Genomic DNA, 14437 nt, shown 5'->3' on the forward strand with positions numbered 1-14437 from the left:
ATTAGGTTGTACCAAATGTATTGTGTTAGAATAGCACAATAATACATGTATATCCCAGCTTTCTCCATATGACATAGGAGATTGGAAAGATTATTTTTGTAATTGCATTGTCTAGAAATGCAGCATTTATTTAAATCAGCAGAATAAACATACTCAAATATATTGTGTTTGCTCTTGCATTATTGCCGTTGTAGGCAAACTCTTCCAACGCATGCTTTATTGTGTTAAACTGAGTGGAATGCTCAGTGTACTGCTTGGCCACCGGCACTTCTGGACACTTGGGCTTATCATGCCTTATCTGTGTAAGTGCTTATCGAGGTTGGTTTCACTGAGGGGGAGGCTAGGCCTTCCTCCTCTGCAATAAAAAGCATTAAGTCAACACTACTGCCTACTTTCACATTTAGTCGAGCTTTGTCCAGGTAGAGTGTTGTGACTGAACTTTCTTAGCTAAGAGATCTGTGTTGTAGATGCCACTGGAATTCTGCTCAGCCTAATCTGAAACTTGACACAGGATACTGTCTAATTTTATCTAACAAAATATGGATGGAATGGCGGGTGACCTTGAAACGGGGCAAGCAGGGAACGACGTGACACTCGAGGAAATTAGTTTTTCTGTGGTTGGAGCAATGTGTCCTGCAGTGTTAAGTACGGTTGAGGAAACCAAGGAGGTAGAGGAGGAGAGGGTCCAGGGAGAGGATGGCTCAGTGAGAAAGCCCCTGCTTCTACAACAGCATGTCCTGGGAGAGGTCAAGCAAATTCACACACCAGTCACCCGAACAGGGCCAGCAGATGGAGCTGACCAAAAGACATCTGTTCAACAAGAGCTCCATTTTGACAACACAGAGCAGCCTCAAAGCAAAGGGACAAGTGTCGGGAGTCAAAGCAATAGTGACAACATAGGGGACAATGAGTGCCCCATCTGCAGTGAACTGTACGACTCTCAGGGAGACAATCGGATGGCATTGTTGAACTGTGACCACACGTTGTGCCATTGCTGTCTGGCCACCATCCTTAAGCGTGCAGCAGATCCTAGCCGGGTGCAGTGCCCCTTATGTCGACAGAAAACTCCTCTCCTTCACTGGGAGATCCAGAGGATGCAGGAGGATATGATGTGCCACCAGGTCAGTAGCTCTGATCCTGGACTCCTCATCACAGACACTCTGCCTGAGACCATGACAGCCCCACGACTCTGCTTCCACATGGAACAGAGGCTGCAGACTCGCATGGAGTCAATATTGCTGTGTGGATGCTGCCTGTACCCTCCTCGTCTGATGCAGATGATGAGGCGGATGCAACGCCACTGTCGATGCTGCTACCTGACATTCCTGGTGCTTCTCTTCCTGATAGAAATGAGCTGTCTGCTGGTTGTCTTCCTTCCTGTTATCGTGCTAGTGTTGTTATTCACTCTAGTGAAGTAGATGGTTGGTTAATCTATGCCTATTAGTCTCTTCTAACATCCATTGTATTTCATTATTAATAACGGTGTTGTCTGTCTTACCAATGGGCCTTTAGTTTTACAATCATCAATGAACCATGTGTTTCTCTCAAATTGCTAAATAAAGGTGGAATCCTCCATGGACCTTGGCTTAATATTAGACTGGGATTGAGTGATTATAAAATGCCACCCATATTTTACACAAAGGATACAAATGAACAATGGTACACAGCACACTTCTTGGAAACATGGCGACACTGCCTCCGTCTAAGGATGACCAAGATTAGAGTGGCTTAAAAATAGCCTCAAATGTTTCAGTGCATCTCTTGCAGTGTCTGGGCCTCCTGTTTATTCCTAGCTACTAGAGTCCAGCTTGTTGTATTTCCATGATATGTACTTGGAAGTTTTCAATAAGACTTTGAGTCTGACTGGTTTTAGATGCTTGATTGTTCTGACATTTAAATTGCGTCAATTACTCAACATGTCACCTTTGAATTATAGATTTTTTTTGTTCAGCCCCGCACCAAACAATCAGTAAGTAAGCCACCTCTTTTCCAGATAAGTTTCCATCTACTAAATGAATGTTTTCTGACAAACAGAACAGAACAGGAATAATTCCGCTGGCCATTGGGACAGGGCCAAAGAAAACAAGGGAGAGCTGCTCATAAGTAATTTATGCAGGAAACACATCAGACATGCATCTTCAGAAGTCACGCTTAGGCAACCTGCCTCTATGAATTACAGTACTCTATTTATGCTAACATGTTGACAGCAGAAGAATGCTTTACTCCCACCTCTCAATCAACTGATGTGGCCAAACAGTCACAGGACTTGATGAACACACACTCATGTAGATGAACTTGGCAATTCAAAGTGAGCTGGTGCAATACTTTTCAGAATGTTATTTTAAAGGTATACTGTGTATTATTGGTTCCCCTCCTGAAAGGAGTACCTGTGTTCTGCTACTATTGATTCACATTGCAACATGTAACTAAAGGTTATGGCTGGCATACAAATAGATTGCTGCCAGGCTGTGTGTAGGAAGTGAGTGAGTGAGTGAGTGAGTGAGTGAGTGAGTGAGTGAGTGAGTGAGTGAGTGAGAGTGAGAGTGAGAGAGAGAGAGCTTCCACTGTGTAGGTGGTATGTGTATGTATGTCCTTGTCTCTGTGTGGGTGGATGATTGTGTGTGTGCATGTGTGAACTCTAGAGCATGTGTGTGTGTCTCATTGGTATGGAATGAGACTCTTGAGTCTGTTTGCTTGTATACGTCTGTTCTCTGCCAGCGCACATCGTTATATAACGGCTGCATTGCAGACTGGCCCTGCTGTATTGATGTATGAGTGGTGGGTGGTGGAGGGAGGGAGGGAGGAGGGACACTAAGGGCTACTACAGGAATCCAGCAAACAAGAGTCCTTGTTGCTGTTGGCCTTCCCTCTGAGTGGCTCTCATTATGTTTAACACACCCACAGTGCCACAGTCTAACAGCTATCCCAGAGCCACAGCCATGTATAGTCATACCGTACATCTATATGGCTCTGAGCTATCTGAAAACCAGTCATGCTTTTCAATTGTTCTATTCTTGACACCCGTGTTATGAAAGGTTACTTTATATGACGTATGCAGTGATGTAGTTATTTAAACCAATGGAGAAGCCTGAGGCAGGGGTAATGTCCCGCCCCCTTTACGATGTTGGCATTGATCTAAATACAATTTCATACTTAATAAATCTATTGAATAAATCTATAATAATAGTTTTGTTTTCATTCCTGCGGAAACCACACACTTCATAAGAGGGCTATATGTTTCCTATGCCTACTGATGATATATCGTCTCTAGCCTGTTTGTGTGCCGTAGAGAGTGAGAGCTATATATATCCTATGTGCTAACTGAAAATATATAATCTCTAGCCTATTTGTGTGCCTCTCATAGAGGGCCATCTCTGCGTTCCTCATTTATAATTCAGTAGACAGATCAATTGTGACCTCATTTCCAAAATGTCTCTTTCATTTGAAAATCTATGTACACATGACTTTTACACTGGGTAATACACAACAGGGCTCACAGATTATTTCCTGCTAAATGAAAAATGAATTGACTATTGATTATCGGAGACTAAACAGATGAGATTTAACCACTAATCATCTGGTTTATAAACAGCCCATCCCTTTTACAGCCCTGGTTGACCTTATTGGCTAGTTACCCCAGAAACACCACATTTTACTGGGAAACGTGTGGGGCTTAATGTGGGCAAAGCTAGGATAGCCTATTGGCAGGCCTACGTTCCAATTGCAATGGCATTTTGTCTAAATTAACCTAGGCTAGGCTACTATGCTTTATCAGTTATCCAGTGTGATGTGCATCAAAGTAATAGCTGTGCCATTATGTCTTTGATGTTCAATAAATGTGTTAGGTAATATGCATTTTCCGAAATGTAACACTGTGGAGAGAGAGGCTTGTTTCCTAGGTTACCAGGATGGTTGAAAATTTGCTTAGCAAGACTGATGCTCTTGTGCCTCCCGTGGTTACTTGGACACTTGGTTCCCTCTCTCCATTCAGAGACATTTCAAATGACATTACCCGACCCCACAATCGGACAAAACATCTAACAAGTATACACATCTGTCACTACAAATTAGTTAAAACGACACATTCATGTCACACTTTTGGAATTAGTCAAGATACAATATTTTTAGATGCAACTCAATAAATAATTCAGGCTTTTTTTATATATACAGTACTAGTCACAGGTTTGGATACACCTACTAATTCCAGGGTTTTTCTTATTTTTTAAACAATTTTTTACATTTTAGAATAATAGTGAAGACATCACAACTATGAAATAACACATATGGAATCATGTAGTAACCATACAAGTGTTAAACAAATCAAAATATATTTTATATCTTAGATTCTTCAAATAACCACCCTTTGCCTTGATGACAGCTTTGCACACTCTTGGCATTCTCTCAACTAGCTTCACCTGGAATGCTTTTCCAACAGTCTTGAAGGAGTTCCCACATATACTGAGCACTTGTTGGCTGCTTTTCCTTCACTCTGTGGTCCGACTCATCCCAAACCTTCTCAATTGGTTTGGGGTCAAGGGAATGCGGAGGCCAGGTCATCTGATGCAGCACTCCATCACTCTCCTTCTTGGTAAAATAGCCCTTACACAGCCTGGAGGTGTGTTGGGTCATTGTCCTATTGAAAAACAAATGATAGTCCCACTAAGCCCAAACCAGATTGGATGGCGTATCACTGCAGAATGCTCTGGTAGCCATGCTGGTTAAGTGTGCCTTGAATTCTAAATAAATCACAGTGTCCTAGTAAAGCACCCCCACACCATAATGCCTCCTCCTCCATGCTTTACGGTGGGAAATACACATGCGGAGATCATCCGTTCACCCACACCGTGTCTCACAAAGCCACGGCGGTTGGAACCAAAAATCTCAAATTTGGACTCCAGATCAAAGGACACATTTCCACTGGTCTAATGTCCATTGCTCGTGTTTCTTGGCCCAAGCAAGTCTCTTCTTATTATTGGTGTCCTTTAGTAGTGGTTTCTTTGCAGCAATTCGACCATGAATGCCTGATTCACACAGTCTCCTCTGAACAGTTGATGTTGATGTGTCTGTTACTTGAACCCTGTGAAGCATTTGTTTTGGCTGCAATCTCTGAGGCTGGTAACTGTAATGAACGTATCCTCTGCAACAGAGGTAACTCTGGGTCTTCCAGTCCTGTGGCGGTCGTCATGAGAGCCAGTTTCATTATAGCGCTTGATGGTTTTAATGACTGCACTTGAAGAAACTTTCAAAGTTCTTGAAATCTTCCGTATTGACTGACCTTCATGTCATAAAGTAATGATGGACTGTTGTTTCTCTTTGCTTATTTGAGCTGTTCTTGCCATAATATGGACTTGGTCTTTTACCAAATAGGGGTATCTTCTGTACACATGTACACCATCTCATGAAGCTGGTTGAGAGAATATCAAGAGTGTGCAAAGCTGTCATCAAGGCAAAGGGTGGCTATTTGAAGAATCTCAAATATAACATATATTTTGATTTGTTGAACACTTTTTTGGTCACTACATGATTCCATATGTGTTATTTCATAGTTTTAATGTCTTCACTATTATTCTACAATGTAGAAAATAGTAAAAATAAAGAACAACCCTTGAATGAGTAGGTGTGTCCAAACTTTTGACTGGTTGTGTATATATCCCCATGTCAGTAGACAAGCGTCATAACAGTACTGTGGTTTTGTTGGAGCGTTGGAGGTTTTGCATGATTGAAGAGGTTGAAATATGGATAACATGGTTACATAATTGATTGGATGTTTGGATGTAAAGGTGGTGGGGGGGGGGGGGGGGGGGTGTAGCCTACAATTGGTGGTCTTGGTCCACCTGGGTATGTGGAATTCTGCTGATTTATAGTGCGAGCCAGTTCAACCCATTCCAGCGGAATGAGCGTGCAGGCTCGGGTCCATCTGCTCGGTGCGCTGTAACAATGTTGTTGGAGAAAATATTTCACACATTGGAATCATCTGGGTCACTGGATTTTTGAGGTGTCAATTTTCATTGCAATGGCACAAGCCAAGTGAAGCATTTCTTTCCCTAAATAAGCCTACAAAATTCACACTCAATAATTAGTTTTTCATCACATATTTCATTTTTTGACAAGATTAGTTATTTTTCATAATCTAAGCTGCCTACTACCATTCGTGTCCTATAATGAATCACATCGTTGATGAGATGTTGAAAACAAGACATTTCTGTTCTATGATTAGCTTCATTTATTTTATTTACTTTTCATTCAAGCAGCATAAGGTCGAAGCAAAATCAAAAGGTAGACGGCGGAGGCGCGCATCACTGCGCGGGCACAGCTGTCAGCACCAAGGACAGCCGCAGCCCCAAGCGTGCGTCAGTGTAATAATCACTTCACAGTAAAGCCCCGCACGGAGCCCACGGAGGACCGAGAGAGCGATTCACAGAGCATAAAGGAACCCGCATACACAGCAAAATATGCTCTGATTCGTTTCTAAAAGAAAATGGGGGAAATAGACAAAGAAAGATCAAAATGTTTGAAGAAAGGCTGCTGACAACTGCGGAGATAATCCAACAGCGGTTGAGGTCCTGACCATGCACATTCCTCCACATTTCACATAAATCAGCTGTCCAGATTTTCCACACTGTCCGGTGGTTCCAGTCTTTTTAACCAGGTGAACCGTGCAGTCCAGAAGCCGGGCAAGCCGAGCCGCCAACACGAGGGAGAGACGCAACCGGGGTCCTCTGTGCGGTTTGGTCGTTCACACGATGCGTCTGTTTCTGCTGGCGGTGTTCCTCTCGTGCTCCTGTGCGCGGGGCGGCTGCGAGCCGAAGATAGTGAACATTGGAGCGGTCCTGAGCCAGAAGAGGTACGAGCAAGTGTTTAAGGATGCCGTGACCCAGGCGAATCAGATCTACGGGAGAGATAAATTCAAGTTGACCGCCATCTCTGTAACGCACAAACCCAACGCTATCCAGATGGCTCTCTCCGTCTGCGAGGACCTCATCTCTAACCAGGTATCTCGGGAGGGATCCGGTGTCCCTGCATGTCCCGGCATGGGTGTTAAATAATAATAGCCTAATTAGATTAGTCATTTAGCCAGAACATTTAGGCATCTATTCATTGGTGCAAAATGTCCATCATATCAATCAGAACCATCTAGAAGGCTAAAATGATTGTGAAGCCTACCATATTTAAGTTGTCTAAATTAGTATTAGGCCTATGGCCACTATTGGGAGGGAAATTAATCGACCTATTTAGTGTGATGCAGCATCATCCCGTGTCTGTTTCAAGGGAGCTGGTTGACGTGAGTAAAAGGGCAGATGAGGTCGATACATTGTGATCAGTGACCACCACTTCATTTGCAATAACAGACAATACCATCTCAGTCTAGACTATAACCTCAGTGCCTGCCTGTGAAACACTGTGCCAGTGCCACCTGCTTCTATTGCATATTTCAAGCAGATTGAGCTGACTGCATTTTATATATTTTCCTAAAACGGAACTGTTTCTTTGCACAAAAAAACGGTTTATTTGTTGCACATAATCAATACAGAAATGTCATTATTCTCACAGTCAATATCTCTTAGAGCCTAGCCCTATAGGCTATGATAAAAATACTATGAAACTGCGGCCTTTTCAGTGATCCATCACCTCTGGTAATACGATCGAGCTTCTGAAAGAAAATGGAAGCTGAAATGAAATTATGAGTCAGATATGCATATGACGTATATAATGACAATATAATGAGTAACTACCAAACCTGAACTTGTGGCCAAACATGAAAAGTAAATGGGCTGAAAATAGGCTGTTAGCCCGTGGCCAAATCTCTATCCCCATATCTGTAGCTTATTAGTCAGACAAAGCTATGTATTCAAGGGTTAACATAGCCTAAGGGCTCTATTCAATCAGATCTGCTTTAACCGACATCAGTATGGCAGTTGTTTTGGCGGTGTTAAGAGGTGGAACTGCATTGTCAAATCCACAAGCAGCTCCTGGCATTATACTTAAAGCAGACATTGCCATTGGCTGCACAGAGTCGCATTAACAGAAATACCATGCAGTCTTGTTTACAAGTTCGAACACTGATTAGGATCATAGAAATTCTCATAATTTTGTTGAATGATTAAAATTTGACTGTAATTATTTCTATATAGCCTACACTTTCTCATTCTGAACTTCTAACACAAGTGGGGTGGGTGTGGCTTCGTGACAATGATTGCAAGAGCAGCTGCTCACCGATGGTTAATAACGCTTGATCTGATTGAATCTAGGTCTAAATCTCATTCAAAAGTTATTATTTTATATTATCAGTTAGAAATGGAAAATCTGTTTAGCCTTTAAAAGCCGTTGACTGATAATTTTTAAGGGCCAAAAACACAGATTTGTGGGGGATGAGAGGCCAACTGCACTTACATTTTTGTCATTTAGCAGACGCTCTTATCCAGAGCGACTTCAGTTAGTGAGTGAGTGCATACATTCTTTTTTAATTTTTCATACTGGCCCCCCATGGGAATCGAACCCACAACCCTGGCGTTACAAACGCCATGCTCTACCAACTGAGTTACATCCCTGCCGGCCATTCCCTCCCCTACCCTGGACGAATTGTGCGCCGCCCCATGGGTCTCCCGGTCACCAGGATCTCTAGTGGCACAGCGATGCAGTGCCTTAGACCACTGCGCCACTCAGGAGGCACTTCAGTGTACACAGCTGCAAATCCACTGAAATTAACTAACTAACTAATAATTAAATCAGTGACTCATCCTTAAAGGGATATCCAGAGTCAGATGGACTCGTGGATACCATTTTTATGTCTCTGTGTACAGTATGAAGGAAAGTAGCGGTACTTTCACGAGCCAATGCTAACTAGCGTTAGCGCAATGCGTTAATATTGGCTCGTTAAACTACAGCTAATTATATATTTAAAAAAATTATGGTATCCACGAGTTCATCTGACTCTGGGTAAGTAGAACAAGGGATTAAATGCCAGAATCCCTTTAACAATGAATCATTGGTGCCATGTGAGTAAATGTTGCCTAAAAGAAGGCCAACATTGCCGCGTGCGCAACGGGCCACTGCATCAAAGCATCTTGGGGGTAGTAGTTGGGGTGCATGCCTTGCTCGTCTGACGTTATGTCACCGGCCTTATTAGGGGAGAAGGGCGTTTAGTTTGTATTATGGAAAATTATGATTTGATCATTAGAAATTGGTAGTTATAACTGTTTGGTTCATGTTATTGCTAGATCAATAACTTATGCAGACTGATGTTGTTGTTTTTTGACACGAGTGTATGGTATGCAATTGTTTTTGCCTCTAGACTGGAAAAAATAACTGGCTTTTTCACTTGAAATGCGATTTTTCTTTAGGTCATAAAAGCATTTGCTCAGGACATGTGAATACAATTTAAACCTAACAATGAAAACAACGTTCATAAGTTATGTATTGCGATGTTATCCCTTTGAGAGTTGTTCCAAAAATGAAACACATTACTAAAAGCCTGGTCCATCCCATTCACATTAAGCATTACGTTGCTTTTGAAAGCAGCAATATCATGTAGTGAAGAGAGCTGAGGTGTGAACCCTTCCCCATCCCTCTTTCAAATTCTCACCCTCTCTTTCATACACACACACGCACACGCACACGCACACACACAGACACACATAGACACAGACACAGACAATGTCCCTGGTCCTCTTCATTGTAATGATTGTAATTGATAGAAATGGTTACGTTACAAACATATCTCCCTTCGTTCCACGATATCTGAGTTCCATCCATCATCACAGAGGGCTGCAGGGATGAGAAAGGTGCCAATGTTCTACATGTCAAATGCAGTTAACACTGTCTGCTAACTGCATAGATGGAGATCTAACCATTTGAGAGACTCAATGAGAGGGTCCATGACAGATGGGATGGTAGATGCCTGGAAGCGCTCTTTGGATGGAAGACCTCATTTGAGGCCCAACCATATGGGCTGCACGCACTAAACCATCATGCCTGCATGTTTTTTCTTCCGCCTCAGTTGGATCAGTGTCCCATTTCTCAAGAATCCTTTTTATCTAAAAATTGATATACAGTTGCGCTGTAAAAAGCTGTTAGTAGAGCTGCAGTGAGGAGCATCTGTCTCCTTCAAGTGTCATTCAGCTTTGAGACAAATGAACATCTATCTACCAAGCAGCCATATTGCTAAATGAGGATTGTTTAAGAGGAAAAAGCTGATATGACATTTCCATGTCGCAGTGATGAATCAATAGTCCAAACACTTTTTTATCCTTTCACTTCTCTGTACAGGAAGTGTGGTTATCTTTCATTCCCGTACTCCTGTCTGCAGGTGTATGCCATCCTGGTGAGTCATCCTCCCCAGTCCAATGACCACCTCACCCCCACGCCTGTGTCCTACACCGCAGGCTTCTACCGCATCCCTGTGGTGGGCCTCACCACACGCATGTCCATCTACTCCGACAAGGTGAGAAATTAAAGAGAGAGAGAGGGAGAGAGAGAGTGTGAGAGAGAAAGAGAGAGAAGAGAGAGGGGGAGGGAGGGAGGGAGGTAGGGAGGGAGGGAGAAGAGAAAGAGAGAGAGGGAGGAGAAGAGAGAGAGGGAGAAGAGAGAGAGAAAGAGTGAGAATGCGAGAGAGAAGGGGTAGGGTGAGTGGTGGAGAGGTCCCTGGGAATGGAAACAGACAAGAGAGACGAATTCTACTCCACTACTTGGCTAGCTACCAAAATAGCTAATGTAAGGCCTCATGAATATGTTAGAAATGTCACCAAAACCGTGTATGACTAGCAAGTAACTTCCTCTCACTCATTCTTCTTAATTTTCTTTCTCCTCAGAGTATCCACTTGTCCTTTCTGCGGACTGTCCCCCCGTACTCCCACCAAGCTCACGTGTGGTTCGACATGATGCGAGAGTTTCGATGGAATCACATTATTCTGATTGTCAGCGATGATCACGAGGGGCGGGCCGCGCAGAAGAGACTGGAGACCCTACTGGAGGAGAGGGAAACAAAGGTGAGATGCTCGGGCTCGCAGGACCCCTAGTGTGTGTGACCGTGTGTATGTGTGTAATCTCTGTTTAACTCTCAAAGGTCTTCTATGTACTGTATGTAACTGTTTTCCTTTCTTTTGTGTGAACACATCTCTCACTGACCATTGTGTAAACATTGGCTAACATCAATATGCTAGAGACATCTACAGCGTCTAATGTGGTCTAATCTGAGTACATCTTTTACTCATCTCATGTTGCTTTTCACCATAGTCAAATTCTCCTGTGTCAATCCACAACAGGAGCCAAATAGCGCACTTTAACCTGGGGCTTTGCAAAACATCAATTACTCCCAAACATAATGATGGTTCACAGATCCTTCATATATGTTTGTGTTGCAATATTACGTTTGGATGGAATGGAGATGAGCTATCCAGTGTTATGCTCACTTGGAGTCTTGTAAAGGGATGGATGGTTGACATATCAGTATATTAAACCAGCAACTATTCGTTTACCGGCCCAACGCTCTTAATTGCTAGGCTACCTGCCGCCCAGATCCTTGTCGTTGTCAGATAAAGGACTGTGAGACCATGCAAGTGAAATGACCCATATATGTGATGTAACCATGAGCATACTTTTGGCGCAGCGTCACCTCTGGCTCTGAGGCTGTGTTGCTTGGAATGTAGCTCATTAATAAATGTGCTGATCCACCTAAAGCCTAAAACAGACCAGTGATGATGTCCTCTAAAGGATCATGTTCCCTAAAGGAAAAGCGAAGGAACAATTAACTCATCTTTGAACATACGTTTAGTATAGTTCACCTCAGGATGTGGTTAAGGCTTTTTGCAATGCTTGTTCCCTTCAGGGAGTCCTTCCTGTAATTGTGTGACGGAGTGAAAGGAGTCCTGATTTGAAGAGTAATTTAATCAGAGGCTGGTGAAATGGCTCATTTGACACAAGCTCACAATAATTCACACCGAAGGGAGAGGGGACATTTTAAACACGTTGTGGTTAATCAGTTACACTCACACATGATCAAGATTGATTAGGAGTTACTAAGTATAATTTATGTCGATAAATCATCTTGTTATTAAGGATTGTGACTTAATTGACTTTACCTGTGGAGTGGTATTGTCTATGGTAAAGACCTACATTAGATTAAAGAAAAGTTGGTTAACTGATAGCTACTTGTTTCTTCCTTCCTGGAATCCATCTTGTCTGCTCACTCTCTCTCTCTCTCTCTCTCTCTCTCTCTCTCTCTCTCTCTCTCTCTCTCTCTCTCTCTCTCTCTCTCTCTCTCTCTCTCTCTCTCTCTCTCTCACTCTCTCTCTCTCTCTCTCTTATACTGCCATAAGCAGAGATTGGATACATTTATAGTTACCAGATTGAAAGAATCTATCAATGTCACAGAAACCTTGATATGGTAGACACTATGATATGATGCTGTAAGGAAGTATCTATGTTCTCACAGTTAAAAGCTTGGACTGTGATTTTATCAGTGGTTGTAAGAAATGACTCAGCCAGCCAGGTTGGCAGAATCAAATCAAATCAAATTGTATTTGCCACATGCGCCGAATACAACAGGTGTAGACCTTACAGTGAAATGCTTACTTACAAGCCCTTAACCAACAATGCAGTTTTAAGAAAAATAAGTGTTGAGTAAAAAATGGATAAGTAAAAAATAAAAAATAAAAATAACTAAAGAGCAGCAATAAAATAAAATGCAATGCAAATAATCTGGGTAGCCATGATTAGCTGTTCAGGAGTCTTATGACTTGGGGATAGAAGCTGTTAAGAAGCCTTTTGGACCTAGACTTGGCGCTCCGGTACCGCTTGCCATGCAGGTAGCAGAGAGAACAGTCTATGACTAGGGTGGCTGGAGTCTGGATAATTTTTAGGGCCTTCCTCTGACACCGCCTGGTATAGAGGTCCTGGATGGCAGGAAGCTTGGCCCCAGTGATGTACTGGGCTGTACGCACTACCCTCTGTAGTGCCTTGCGGTCGGAGGCCGAGCAGTTGCCATACCAGGCAGTGATGCAAGCAGTCAGGATGCTCTCGATGGTGCAGCTGTAGAATGTTTGTAACATTTGGGGAGTTTGTGTCATTTCCTCCTTAATGAGAAATATTCTAGTTATTCACATTTCATATTCTGTATCGTGCAGATTATTCACACTGTAATTGCAGGTTTATATGCTGTGCTGCTGTGACAAGCCACAGGGACTATTTGATGGGGTTCTGTAGCACAGCCGGTAGAGAGACTCTTCTAGCTGTAATGGATTCAGTCAGAATACTAACATTAGTGACACAACATACAATATTCATGCTTGAATAAAGTAGCAAAAATAGGGCAGTCAGAGAGGAACTCCTTGGGGAAAACAAAGCCAGTCATCTAGACAGTAAAAAAAAAAAAAAAAGCCATCATTGTGCCACACAGAGATAGCTGCAAGATGGTGGAGGGCTAGATAAAAATCCATTTTGGTTTTTACATTTAAGTCATTTAGCAGACACGTTAATCCAGAGCGATTTACAGGATCAGTTAGGCTTAAGTGCCTTGCTCAAGGGCACATACAGATTTTTCACCTAGTCGGCTCAGGGATTCAAACCAGCAACCTTTGGTTTACTGGCCCAATGCTCTTGACCGCTAGGCTACCTACATGATTAGTTGATTTATATTCTAAATAAGGACCGTAGTCCCAGTTTGATTAATGCTTGTTTTGCAATGTCATGATTCATGAGTGTGCACTGACCTTGACACACTACAACACATTAGCATGCAATGTTTGGAAAGGGGAGCAGTGTTTTACAGAGCAGCGCTGACCACAACTACGTCAGATTACATTTGAGGCAGAACGGATATTTAACCCTTTCAATGGAGCGTGAAAACAATGGAGGAGAATGGGATTTACTTCAGATTTGCTTGTCAGGCAGTATAATGAACCAATGCGGTGAGTCACTGTAGCATTTGGGTAGCGGAGGACGCAGATCCCGAGCGATCTGCCTCCCAATGGTCTGAGCTGAGAGGTCAGGCATCAGGGGAGGCAGGTCTGTCAAGCAGAAGATGCTGTGTTTCACTGCGAAATGGCTCCCTGACTAAGGCAAAGAGACTGCCTTGCGGCTCCTTTCACAATATACAGGAGCAGAGTGGAATTCAAAATGGAGAGAACCTGAGGAGCATTAGTTTGCAGAATCAGACTTTTTACGTGTTGGGATTGCTTTGCACTGGAACATAGCCCTCTCAATCTAATTGTTGTATGACTGTTTCTGGACCAATGCTGGATGATGGTTTGAGGGTCTTGAGTTGTATTTGAAAGGTGGTGAATAAGGGCATATGACATAGCCGTAAATAGGATTGCTAGTGGTCAGTGGCTGTCTTTGATGTTCTTTGCAAGCCCCAGTGTTAGGGATCCCAATTTGAAGCAGAAAAGTTGGAGATTTGTTGGAATGCTTTACTGCGATCCATTTTCAACTGTTTATAATA

The 14437-nt window shown here is 42.8% G+C and overlaps 1 protein-coding gene across 2 annotated transcripts in view; it reads left to right on the forward strand.

Annotated features, from left to right (window-relative positions):
- Positions 1-6743: 6743 nt before the first annotated feature.
- LOC311127369 (glutamate receptor ionotropic, NMDA 1-like) overlaps positions 6744-14437 on the forward strand; it is a gene marked incomplete at its 5' end in the record, with an annotated part of 33102 nt that continues 25408 nt past the window's right edge. For both annotated transcript variants that reach the window (XM_084159211.1, XM_084159212.1), the window contains 3 exons: positions 6744-6992; positions 10307-10441; positions 10809-10985. In XM_084159211.1, coding sequence (XP_084015337.1) covers positions 6744-6992; positions 10307-10441; positions 10809-10985 — 561 coding nt within the window. The remainder of the gene's footprint in view (positions 6993-10306; positions 10442-10808; positions 10986-14437) is intronic.

The sequence above is a fragment of the Coregonus lavaretus genome (assembly GCF_964263955.1).
Source record: "Coregonus lavaretus genome assembly, chromosome: 4".
NCBI classification, from domain to species: domain Eukaryota; kingdom Metazoa; phylum Chordata; class Actinopteri; order Salmoniformes; family Salmonidae; genus Coregonus; species Coregonus lavaretus.